At 45.2% G+C, this 13434-nt stretch overlaps 1 protein-coding gene across 1 annotated transcript in view; it reads left to right on the top strand.

Moving 5' to 3' along the window:
• Antxr1 (ANTXR cell adhesion molecule 1) overlaps nucleotides 1–13434 on the top strand; it is a 197714-nt gene that overhangs the window by 45280 nt on the left and 139000 nt on the right. Inside the window, exons 4-8 of the mRNA XM_028778462.1 lie at nucleotides 5799–5880; nucleotides 6447–6480; nucleotides 7582–7661; nucleotides 10299–10367; nucleotides 11685–11765. Coding sequence (XP_028634295.1) covers nucleotides 5799–5880; nucleotides 6447–6480; nucleotides 7582–7661; nucleotides 10299–10367; nucleotides 11685–11765 — 346 coding nt within the window. The remainder of the gene's footprint in view (nucleotides 1–5798; nucleotides 5881–6446; nucleotides 6481–7581; nucleotides 7662–10298; nucleotides 10368–11684; nucleotides 11766–13434) is intronic.

Raw genomic sequence — 13434 nt, 5'->3', positions numbered from 1 at the left:
GCATGGGAGGAGCTAGGGCCAGTGTGTGGGAGGGGCTAGGGCCAGGGCATGGGAGGAGCTAGAAAACAGCAAAGGTACCTCTTAGGAAGAGAAGTGTAAAGGACTTAACAGCAACAACTAGGCTTTCTACATTATGAAGCTAAAAAGGAAGTGCCTGCCAAACTCTAATTAAGTAGGAAAAAAAACAAGAGCCAATTCTGAGTTGAGAATTTTAGAAGAATGAGTTGATAAACTCTCGGAAAGATTGGTTTATGAAAGTAAAGAGAAAAATGTAAGTTACAGGTAGTGTCAGGAATGAAGAGGGATCTTACTGTACAGGTAAGAGAAGACAGAGAACTATTGTCTTTTCTAGAAATCAACTGGAACTTTTCTGGAGCAAGAGCCTCATCTTTCATCATCTCTGCCAAGCCTAGAGAGGAGCCTGGAGAAGCCACGATCTTGTGGACTAGAAGCAAATTGCCACTGCTCATTTTAGAACACGATGGTGCTAAAGTAACAGCAGACCTGTGTGGATCTGTTTGTCATGCTGCAGCCATGGGCCATCTGATGCTGCAGCCACGGGCCATCTGGAAATGCAGAGAGCATTACTGGGTAAAGAACAGTCGTGTGGTTACTGTGTAAGTCCAAGCCCCAGAGCCAACAGCTACAAGCATTTGAGAAGAGTCCAAATCCACAGACATTCCTTCACAGGGGGCTGCGGCACTGACAGAGCAGATCTCATGCTGGATTATCTCTAGATGGTAGAGGTCATTTTTACAGAACAGCAAAAACAAACGGATGTTGAAGACCCGGGCAGGATTTCCCAGGGGACATGTGGCACATGCATCTTGACATGCTCACCTGTGCTGTTCCTTGAATGCTTTCATCGACAGACATCATCAAAACGCCACAGCATGACTCCGACCCCATCCTCAAGTCCTCAGGGCACTGTGACTGATCCGCCCATCACCCCACAGATCCCCACTCTGCTGCTGCGTGGATTTGCTAGAGAATAATGTAGCAGCCTATGAACGAGTGACGCGTGGAAGCTGGGCTCGCTCATCTGACAGCTTCCTGTACTGCACCCATTAAGTGTCATGTGTTGCAAAAGGGACACAATATGTGTGGCCTGAAAACCCCCAGCTCCTAAGAAGGAATGCTGGCAGGCAGAGAAACCACCAAAGAAAATGGGACATTTTAATAACAGCCTCTTGTGTAGGATTCCCGGCCACTTGTTTCCCAGGAAGTTAATGTTGCACTCACAATTGAATTTCCAGAGAGATTATCACCCTATGAAAGGTCCTATTCCCTGTGCCTCAGGTTTCTAAGACAACATAAGGAGTCACCCTTGAGCAATTGGTGACCCAGTGTCAGAACAGACCCACAATTCCCAGGCCACAGTCTCTTTTCAGATGTCTAGAGATGTAGGTATTTAGAAGAGGGGCAGGGAATGTTGAGACAGGCAACAAATCATGCTCCCAGTTAAGATCAGGGAAGTGTCTAGAGACAGAGGGAGGGGGGGAGGGGGGGGGGGGGGGAGGGAAGGTGGGAGATACTGAGAATACTGGCTCAAGAAAACCTTTGTAAAGGAGGAGAAACAGGCTTAGAAGAAAAATATTCCCCATTCCCATACTTTATTTGGCAGAAGGAAAACCTGCCAAGGAACCATTTCCATATCCCCAACATGCTATTTTTTTCAAGCTTTCTTTTTTAAGCTTGGCATTAACATAGTATTCTGGTTTTAGTGCTACCCATAATATTCCAGACTTCACTAGTCTGAATCAAAGAAAAAGACCATGTTTACTTTTCCATTACTGTCCAATAAGTTTCAAAGAACAAGTTCCATCTTGACGTTTTCTTACTTGCATGTAACAACACACCTTAGCCATATGTCCCCTCTAGTGGGCTCTCTGACCTTCCCACTCCTCCCCCTTCACCCCCTGAACAGCCCTAAGAGCCCCCCTTTAGTGTTCTGTGTTCTTCTTCTCTGCTTTCCACACAGGAGCGGACAAGTCCCGTCTTTACCTTTCTCAGCCTGGCTTATCTCATTTGCATTACCATCTCTCTTTCCATTTTCTTGATCCTGACATCTGTTCTTTATGTGTTTGCACACATGAACCAACCACATCTTCTCTGTACATCCGTCTCTCCACGGACATCTGGACTGGTTCTCTCTCCTGGAGGTCATGAACAGTAGTACAGCCATAAGCTTGGCTGTGCCCACATTGCCATGGCACAGTGACCAAACTTATTCAGGTGTTACCCGGGAGTAGAATAGCTTTTGAGTTGTGTAAGAAACTTTGTACCAATTTCCACAGTGGCTTTACCAGCTAAAGCCCCACAGCAGTAGGGAAGGGCTTCTCTCTGCCCACATCCTGGCTGTCGTTTGTCATTTTTCTTCATGAGATGGAATCTCCTGGTGGCCTGTGGACATTGTTTCAGGCATGTCTTGGCCTTCAGTAGTTCTTTGTAAAATTCATTTGCCTGATTATTGATTGGATTACTTCTTCTTTGGGTTTATTTTTCTTTACAGAGTCTAGATATTAATCTCCTGTCAGGTAACTCCTTGTCAAGGTCTTCTGTTAGGCTATCTCTTTGCTCAGTTGTTTCTTTTGCTGTAAAGATTTTTAGTTTAATATAATCCCATTAGCCAGTCCTTGCTATTATTTCCTGAGATGCTGGAGACCATTGTCTTATTTATATGCTAAGGTGTTTTTGCCTCTTCTAGTAATTTCCGAGTATTACAAGTGAGTCAGTGACTCATTTTGGATTGATTTGCATACCTGGCAGAGGGAGGGATCAAATGTCATCCTTCTACGTGTGGATGCCTTTCCCAGCATCGCTTGTGACGAGACAATCTTCTGTTTCCAGTGTATTTTTAAAGACGTGTTTTAATTGTATGCTTGGGTGATGCAAATGAATGCAGGTGTCCTCAGAGGCCAGAAGAGGGCATTAGATTCTCATGAGCTGAAGTTATAGGTGGTTGTGGGCTGCCTGATAGCAGTGTTAAGAACCAAACTCTAAATTCTTTTTAATCAATGAGACATTTCTCCAGCCCTTCAATATATGGTTTTTTAAAACACAGTCAAGAATCCAGTGGTTGGAAGAGTGAGGGTTTATTTCTAAATCTTCTATTGTATTCTATTGGTCTACCTGTCTGTATTGGTCACTATGGCTCTGTGGTATAGTTGAAGTCAAGTACTGTAGTGTCCCAACATTCTCCCCACACCACGGATTGTTTTAGACTCCCAGCATATTTTCTGTTTGTGTATTTTAGGATTGTAAACATCCAATATAATTTTTAGAAATTAGTCTTTTTCCCCATGGTTGCCCCTCCTCCCAGCTGTTTGAAGGATCCTGAGGAGGCTATCTCAGTATACTCAGGAACAGACTCTTGATTTCCTGCCTCTGCTTCTGCAAACTCATGAAATGCCAATCCTCAGGACAGAGCTCTGCCTGGTGGCCACTGGTACCTGCCCCATCCAGTTGGGAAACACTGTTCTCATCTCTGTCTTTTTACTAAACCATGGGTTACTTCTTTCTTTCTCATCAAATAACCAAATAACACAGTTGAAATTTTGCCTTTTGGGATGCTAAAATATTGGAGGTTGTAGAATTACAGCACAAAGAATGGCTTCCACCTACCACAAGGGCCTGCATCTGTCCTAGGCATGGTGACCAGGCCCACTGCAGCCTGGCTTTCCTCTACATGGCTCAAGTGAGACTCCTCTCCTCCAGAGATCACTGGCAGGGGTGATATCTGTTTCTCCCCCAACCACTTCACAAGACTTTGTTGGATGCCTGTTATGTTCCAGTCACAAGACCTACAAGACATAGCAGGGACCCAAACAGGCCTGGACCAGGAAAATGTCAGGCTATAAGGGTTGCTGATGCAGACGGTCTGTCAAAGTCAGGAGCCCAAGAAGACCAGTGAAACTGAGGCAGGGGCAGTGGAGGCAGGCAGGTGAAAGGTGAGGTTGGACAAGAAGGCAGCAGCCACACCTGTACATATCGAAAAGCCACTGGGTGATGAGGTACCTCAGGTTATGGGAATGTCTTGAGCAGAGGCAAGAATGGTGTGTCTTGATCTTCATTTTAAGACTATGGCAGCCTCGTGCAGAGTGAATGGGAGTGGAGGCAGGGGGACAGGTGTTGTCTCGGTGACCTCTGCAAGGTCAGATGGTGGTATAGCCCTTAGTGCTGCCGGGGTAGGTGTGGATCCATTTCTAGATATTTTTGGAGGTAAACCAACACAGTTTGCTGATGAGTAGGTCGTGATTCATCTAGGCTTAGAGGTTTTGAGGCCGCTTTGGGCAGATGGGCTCTGATGAGAGCATCAGATAATAATTTCTACCTTTCCTAAAGTTTGATTGACACAATGTTAAGTAGCAACCTGAGAGCAGCAACAGCAGGCACCTGGGCCAGGCCCTGTCAGTGGGTTACCAAAATGTCCTAACAACCTGGTGATCTACCCTCCTTAGCCCCAGCTGGCCCTCCTGCCACATCAACCTTCATGCAGCATTAATGTTTTTCATTAGAATTTCTACCCAAACAATTGTCGGGATGAACAGGTGGTGTTTTATTCACTGGATCATTCACTCAAGAAAAAGCTTATCAGTGCAACTCATAGTAGGACTTGCCACTGGCTAGTTGTGAGGCCTTGGACAGGTTCCCTGGGCTTTATGTGATTCGGTGTTCTTAGTAGTGGAACCCGGCTAGAGTACTCCTGTTCTCAGCAAAACATAGCCGGTGTGTGTGTGTGTGTGTGTGTGTGTGTGTGTGTGTGTGTGTGTGTGTATCTAATCACCTTTGACTTCCAGTCTCTGAGGGCAGACTGGCCTTCTTTGAACCCAAGTTGTATCTCTTCTATACAGAAATAATAGCACCCGCGCTGAGGGCTTACTGGGAGGTGAAATCAGCACCTTTACACAGAGCTCGGTGTATTGTGTTCCCTAGGAGTAATGGAATTCTCATCTCCTCTGACTCAAAGGCTCTGTCTTCCTAGTTTAAATTGTACATTTTCACCTCTGCCATTAAACTGAGGCAGGAGGAAGGCCATCCTGACCCCTCGCACAGGCTTGTGGTTTACAAATGAGGTTAGGGCTCTCAGAAGTTCTGGCATTGTACAGTGTTGCCACAGAGGGAATGTGAATATGGGCACCTTACCCCTCAGAGACAGTTTGCAAGACTCCATGTGTCTCCGATGCCACTCCAGCCCTCTCCCATCCTCTGTGCCGCTTCCTCTTCTTGTCCCCGCCTTGACCAAACAGAGGAAGAGCACATGGGTGTCAGCCACCTGTGGCCACTCCTGTTTCTATGGGAAGTATGCATTCCATGTACTCTTCTTTACTTCTGAAGCCAACTGTGCAGTTTCCTTTGACATCGTTTGCTCAGACGCCTCCCAGCCGCATCCTAGAGTTGGCCTTTCTCTGGCTTCTCTTGGTTTCTTGGTGCTCATCACCCTCTGGTTCACGTAAGGCCTTTGTGTCTTCACCTGTGTGGCTGTGTGTCTCGTTAGGAGCAGGAACATCTTAAGGCTCACCTCCAGTGTAGGAAGAAAGCTTAGTCTGTGATGTCAAAGAGGAAAATCTTAAAAGCAAATGGGTTCCTGTGAAAGGTTCCTCACTGTTGAAATCTAACTCATCCTACTGCAGCTGTGGCTGAACCTGGTGGAAGACTTTTCCCTCTGGTGGTTCTGGGGAGCTATGGGAACAATACAGCATACTGGTGCATACATGGAAAGCAAACTGGTTCATATGGGTGTCAACAGCAAGGAGAAAATACTTCCATGAGGCTAACAAGATACTTTTGGGTTTCAGGGAACAGATCCGACAAGGCCTAGAAGAGCTCCAGAAAGTTCTGCCAGGAGGAGACACTTACATGCATGAAGGATTTGAGAGGGTAATTTCCAGACGGTTTTAAACTCTTGAGTATAAAGCATCACATTGGACTCCCCATGCAGAGACTGTCCGTGATGACACAACCTGTGTGTTAAGGGAAGAGAACACAGTGTCTCCCTTATGCTCACTGACAGCTACATTCAGAAGAATGACAGGAGTGGCTGTTTATCCTTAACTGACACTCATGAAGAGCTCACTAGCCAGTGCTAAGATGTCACTCACAAATGGTGCCACACACAACTCCCCTCAGTTCCCAACATGACTTCATGGCTGGCAGCCTCAAAGGCTGAGGTGAAATTTCAGTGCCTTTGGCTTTAAGGAAAATCTTTCCAAGACTCTGAAAAAGATCTCCACCTATGTGAGCAATTAGCTGACTTAGCTGGGAGAGTCACTTTACCTGGATATCAGTACTGGCATGTGGAGTGAGACCTGGGCAAGTCACATTAAAAATCAAGATAGCCCTGGCTGCATATGAACACCAGCTCCTCGGGCCTACATGCATGCTACTGGGCTGGCAAGCATTGTTGTGTAGCTTATGGTCTAATGGCATCTTCGTGTGTTTTTCAGGCCAGTGAGCAGATTTACTATGAAAACAGACAAGGTAAGATTGTGCCATAAATGTACATTATGAAGTGTCTCATATCATATTGTTTGCTTCTGAAAGAGAATTTGTACATTTCAAAGTACATGTGTGACATGGTCCATAAATCCTATACATTCATTTATCATGAAGAAGGCATATGAAAGAATGCCTGGAAAGATGGCTTATATCAAGTCAAATTCTACCCTGCTGTGCCAGGAAACATTATATAAAAACAATTAAGATCTCAATATGGCTGCAATCTGCAATTCCTAGGAATAGTTTTGCATGGTGAATTCATTAAGTTAATAAATACTTGGATGGGTTAGTAAGGGCTTGGACTTTTGTGTCAGATTTAATTATCTTGTGTCTCTCTGAGTTCCTGTGGTTGGGTCTAATATTTCGATCAAGTTTGGCTTAAAGTCCCCTTCACTTAAATACAAATGCATAAAGTATGCTTAATGAAGCCTTAGAAAGAGAATACAGTAGTTACCATCATTTGGGTTTTTATTAGTCCCCCTCATGGAGCGCATTCCAACACGTCACACTAGTCTCTTCAATGAGATTCCGTATAACTGTGGGGACTTTCCTCCTAAAGGCCACTTCCTGCTTGATTGTAATTAAACTGCAACAAACAGGAGAGGCCTCAAACCCTCTGAGAGAAATCAATTTTCAGGACTGTTACTGGAAGTCTAAATAATATTGGAAGCATTCCAGTAGATTTTTCCAACAGCTGTAATACTTCTGGTCAGCTTGCAAATTTGAATAAATATTATGTCTTGGCATATTGCTGTCCAAGTGTGGTATATGTGGTCAGCTATGGCATTCAAGGAGGACCGATACAGACCAAGTGTGGAATGTGTCCCGGGCCTGCTGACCACTACTGGAGGTGTTTGCAGTGACGGGCTGGTTCTGCAGCCGTCTCATCAGGACAGCCTACCTGTCTAGATGAGGCTGGGAAACCCAGAAGTCTGGGCTTCCTTCATGCTGGAGTTGTAAGACTGTGATTGTCACCATGTTCGCTTTCAGTGACTGGGCTCATAAAGAGATAAAATCTCGGGAGTGAGTAGGGGATTCCTGGTGGTTCAGGATGAGTGACAGGGTCTTTGGTGTTTTGATCAGGATACAGGACAGCGAGTGTCATCATCGCGCTGACGGATGGGGAGCTGCATGAGGACCTCTTCTTCTATTCAGAGAGGGAGGTGAGTAGCAGCCATTGGGTCTCAGAGAGGAAATGGGACCTAGCATGCAACTCAGCACTATCATGTGTAGTGTGTGAGAAGACCAGGACCCCGTTCTGTATTCAGGCAAAATGATAGTCGTTGTTGAAAAAAAAAAAAAACCCAAACCTGAATGAAAGTGTTTCATATGTAAAAATAATCATAATAATTCACTTTTAAAGTCAATTTTTATGTCTTACACATGGAAAACACTTTCCTCCTTTCAAAAAAATGTCTATTATGCCCTTATCGAAGGTACTATATTACTTTAGCAGGTTAAAAATGTCATGTATGCATTTTAAACAATAGATGCTGTTACCAATTTTCTTCCCTTTTTCCTCATATTTTCTACTAAGGCAATAGAGGACAGAGAGCCTTCTGCGATGCATAAGAACCAGTCTGCCAGGGTAACGTTTATATTCTTAGTCCAGGAAACCGAGCTAAGCACACACTGGGTGGAGCACTCTCTAGTCCTCTGTATTTCTCCTCCACTCTTCTTTTCTAAGGATTTTTTCCCCACTGTATTTTAAAAAGATTTTACAAAAATATTTGCTTATTTTCTGTGTCTGGGTATCTTGCCCACATATATGTATTGCACCATGGTGCCTGTAGCAGTCCAAAGAGGGTGCCAGATTCCCATGAAATAGAGTTATGGATGGTTGTGAGCCACCATGTGAGTGAGGGTGCCCTCAGAGGCCAAATGCACCTTGGAGCTGGAGTCACGGTTGTGAGTCGTCTGATGTGGATGCTGGGTATCACCCCGGTGTCCTCTGGAAGGGCACTGCACTCTCTTAACTGCCGAGCCATCTCTCTGGCTCTCTCATAGCCTTTTCTTTATGCTCTCAAACCTTACTCCCCAAGAGGAGGGCCTCCCATGGCCTCACCCCCTCGCTGAGGACCCACTGGCAGTTGATGGCTGTCTGGAGAGAGAGAGGGTCATTTTTTTTCAGAGGTGTGGTCACCAGTAAGTGACCTATATATCCCAGTGAATGAGACCACAGATATAATTGAAGTCTCATTACAGACACGGGCTCGCTGAGACCCGGGTAGAAATTCACACAGAAGGAAAAGATATGAAGTGGGGGTGGGGTGGGTACTGGAAGACATTAATGGCAGCATTACATTTCCCTGGGGCTTTTGACCACTGTTTGGTTTAAATTGAACTCTATCCACAAATGTGAAGTAGTGTGTTTGTCCATTCTGAGTGTGTACTGGCTACCCTGTAGAGACACACGAGAGAGCAAGGCAGCGTTGCTGGGCTCTACCATGAAATGCTTTCCTCTCCCATGAGCACACGCCTGGCATGGGAAACACAAACTCACATGACAGATGCCCTAAGCATCTGAGAAGGAATACGTTTCTGTACTCTAAACTTAAAACTATGCGGTGGAATGTGAAACGGCTTATTTAGGCACCAAAGGACTGTCAGATCAAGTTAAAAAGCCCTAATAAGGGAAGAACTGACATCAAACAAATGATGAGTTGGACACAGACGTTGACTGGGAGCAATTTTAGGTATATGGCACATACAGACTTGGAATGAGCTCCGTGTGCTGATGCCAGCAGAGAGAAGTTCCCAGAGAAGACAGAAAGAGCACGAACCCTCCCATTCTCTGTGACGCCCCTCCTCCCCCCAAAGCTCAGCTAGAAGAGAGGAGTCCCAGAGTTGATGTAGATTCGGTTGGCTGGACTGTGTCTCAAGACTCATTTCATGCTGAATGCAGGAGGAACTATTTCCAGCATAAAGAAGAAAAGACATATTCTGTCTCTTCTAGACATCAGTGTGAGAAACAAACGGGTTGGACTTCTCATAAAGGGAGAAATTACAATCCAAACCAAGGTGCATATATTGGGCATTGGATGCTTGTGTTCGTCACCTATTGAACACTGGCTCCGTGTCTTCCTGTGTTCTATCCTGAACACAGGAAATCTGGAAAACAAATACCAAAGCAAAGTACCTTTAATAAATCAAATATAACACTAAGCCAAAACCTGGATATTTTTTAGAATGTTGCCAAGCCAGTGATTAATGTCAAGAAGATCCTGGCTACTACTCAGACATGAACTTACCATTAAACCACTTTACTCTGTGGCTGTGAGAAAGGTCTGGTTCATCAACGGTGTTGACTATAGAAGGAAGCGTCACAGTATCAGTGAGCTCTGCCCAGATGGCCACAGTTAATTCCCCGGGCACTTAGCAGAGTGAAGCCAGCCACACAGGGATAGCTGATGCCAACAGCCACATTCATTTGTAATACTGTGTTGTCATCCTAAGCAGGAAAAAAAAAACATGTATGCCAACAAAACCTACTTCAGCCTGGACATGTGATGTGATTAATCTGCCCCAGTCACTCCCCTTCCTCCCATGTCTTCTAGAGCTGTACCTCAAGTCAGCTTTGGCAGGGACCCCCTAAAGTGACCACTGTTCTCTGGTCCACATGTTTCACATGAGCCCTTGATGGAATACTGGCTCCTTGGGATCTAGCATGCTTCTTTCCTGTGTCATCTGCCACACAGTAGGTGCTCAGGAAACACCCCATGGTGGATGGCAGTCTTAAAATCAAGAGGACAGCTGCCTCTACGGTTCCCTTTAATATATCCTTTGTCTCCTCGACACAGGCTAACAGATCCCGTGATCTTGGGGCGATCGTTTACTGTGTTGGCGTGAAGGATTTCAATGAAACGCAGGTATGAACCAGGGTCTCCCTCTGTTTGAACACGTGCTGCTAGGGAGAGATGAACACAGAGCACTCGGTGTATGGGGGCACCTGCAGAATACACAGCCTTTAAATGTTTCTCTCAGAAGCTCATCAAGGAGAAATTTCTGGCCATGTGAAGAATTCGACCTCATCTTCTGAGGTTTCTGGGATCTTAACACAGACCACCCAGAGCACACCTCACTTGTTTAACTTTCTAGGTAACATTAAGTCACCAACGTGTTAACACAGCTCTCAATCCATCGACTTAGAGCGCTCTCTAAAAACTTTAATTTGACAAGTACAACTTTCTTTTCCAAGTGACAAAGTTTCTTTGCTCATTAAAAATGTGATGCATTTTTCAATGCCAAAAATGTAAGAATATTTGGAGATGTGTGCCCAGATATAGAAAACTGCTGACATCCCGAATAAGAGCTTTTCCATGTGGCTCCTTACAGTGGTGCAGAATTCTCAGTGAGGTGTGACGTGAGTAACAGGATTGCAAAGCAGTGAGAATACTCCTGCTCACTTCTAGAAAAAACAAACATATCCATTTGCATTTAAAAAGTCTATTCCTATACAACTGTCAATAAGGATTAATTCATCAGTAGAGATCAGTCATGAATAGGCCATGTTTTTTTTTTCATTTTAACTCTTATGGTTTCCTAAATTTTCAAAGAATTAGTGTGTTACTTTTGCAATCAGTTAAAAAAAAAAGAAAAAGAAAAAAAGAAAAGAAAATGTAAAACTGGCACAGCCTCTGCAGTCCCAGAGCCATGAATGTTGGGGGCCCCTGGTCAACTGTTCCTTGTCCTCTGTCTCCTGCTTCATGAACCAGATGAAGCAATGAGCCTGCCCCCTGTGGCAGTTGGTGTGAAAGGTGGGGACCCCTTTCATCAGCCTGGTGCAACAAGGGCCTCAATTTGGTTCTGAAGTTGCTCTGAGAGGCCTGGAGTCTGTTTGATTTGGATAAATTTACAGGCAGATATCTGGGTGAGAAGTCAGAGGTCCCCAAATCTACAAATATATCACCCCCAAGTTGTGTGTTCATCCAGCTAGGCAGTCTTACCTCTGCTCCTAAGAAAGAAAAGATTCAAACAAAATGCAGGAGCCGGCACCTCCGTCAGCCTGCTCCAGGGGTTCCTGGTCAGCTTCCTACAGCTGAGGGTGAGTGAACCTACTGAAGGCTGCAGGTTCCTCTAGGTTGAGAACATGGGTGCCCCGCCCTGTGCAGTACATAGTAACTTCTCTGAGTCTTCCAACTCCATGCCTGACACGTCTCTGCATGTGTTTGTGTGTCCGTCCTCAGTTGGCTCGGATTGCAGACAGCAAGGACCACGTGTTTCCTGTGAATGACGGCTTCCAGGCCCTTCAAGGAATTATCCACTCAGTGAGTACAGGCTTCTTCTGAAAGGCTGATCTCCAACCCCCCCCCAACTCTGCTGGTTTTCTGCTTGAGAGAACATTCCTTCACATATCTTTGTGTCTACTATGTCCTAAGTCTTCCTTCAACCTTTCAATCACGGTTCTTTTCTCTCTCCTGTGCCAACTCTATCCTACAAGTTGAAGGACCCTTACCTGGCAGCAAGCCAAACGCCAGACAGCCTTTGTTCTCAGAGTCTGCGCTCGACTGACTCCCAGCATACCCGTGACTAAACATAGCTATGCATAAGCCCAGACAACACCTTTTTTGTAAAAAGCACACAACTAATAAATCACAAGTTAAATAATTACAAAGTAAACATCATGCAAGAGCCCTGAGATCATTTCTAAGACACTCCACTGTGTCAGCCAAGGTGGACCCCGAAGCCCGAGCACCTGGAATGCCTTAGAACACTGATGTCTGTAGGCAGAAGTTTTCAGAATTTTGAAAAACAGGCTTACTTCATACTGGGACTGACTGTCTTAAATATGTTCATACTTTGCTTCACTGAAAAGTGGAAAGAACTGGGAAAAGAGAGGAGTAGGAGCTCCAGTTATTAGTCCATGAGGGGGAACTTCCTACATTAAAGAATGTTTGGATGGGCCAACAGTATGGCTCAGTAGGTGAAGGTGGTTGCTGCCAAACATGACTACCTGAGTTCAGTCCCCAGAGAGCCCATGTGGTGGAAGCACGTGTGTGTGTATAAAACTTCCTGGGGCTAATGTGGCAATCTTGGTAATGTAAGAACCAGAACTCAAGCACTGTGTGAAACAGCTGCCTCCTACTGCAAAATATTACCAGCAGGATTCAGAACCACTCTTAGATCCTGTGAAAGCTATGTAGGGACAGAGTGTTTCATGAGAAGCTGGGCTGACCAGATTGTTGGAAGACCCTGAAGGAGGTGGGTGGCACAGGGGAGAGGGAGCCTAATTTCAACCTCCTTCCCAAAGGCAGGAGAACAGCAAAGTTTATCCAGGGGTGGTGATGGCAGCCCTGACTGTGGGTGGCTTTGGAGGTAGTGGAGGATAAGCCAGCACATGGGCCTGGAACAAATTGGCAAAGGCATCCAAGGGCTTTAACTGTACCTGCAGGCAGTGGGTGGTACACTGAAGCACTTGTTTTAATCTTACTTTCAATTAACATGCAATAATTGTACATTTCTGGGGTCTAATGTAATATGACCAGTTCTATTTTCTGACTTCTAACCAAGCCCAACCATGCTTAGCTTCTGAGATCACAAGAGATCAGGCAAACTCAATGTGAAATAGCTTCGTGGAATAGACGTGTGATATCTCAGTGCATACATACAGCTGTGGACATGGACATGTGATGTCTCAGTGCATACACACAGCTGTGGACATCTGATGTCTCAGTATAAACACACAGCTGTAGACATGTGATGTCTCACTATAAACACACAGCTGTAGACAGTGGGATGTCTCAGTACATGCACACAGCTGTGGACATGTGATGTCTCAGTACATACACAGCTTAGACAGTGTGATGTCTCAGTACATACACAGCTGTAGACATGTGATGTCTCAGTACATACACAGCTTAGACAGTGTGATGTCTCAGTACATACACAGCTGTAGACAGTGTGATGTCACAGTACATACACAGCTGTAGACAGTGT

Source organism: Grammomys surdaster, unplaced genomic scaffold, assembly GCF_004785775.1.
Source record: "Grammomys surdaster isolate TR1022 unplaced genomic scaffold, NIH_TR_1.0 336, whole genome shotgun sequence".
Taxonomy (NCBI): domain Eukaryota; kingdom Metazoa; phylum Chordata; class Mammalia; order Rodentia; family Muridae; genus Grammomys; species Grammomys surdaster.
The sequence above is the reverse complement of the archived record's forward strand: the minus strand, read 5'-3'. Positions and strand labels throughout refer to the sequence as shown.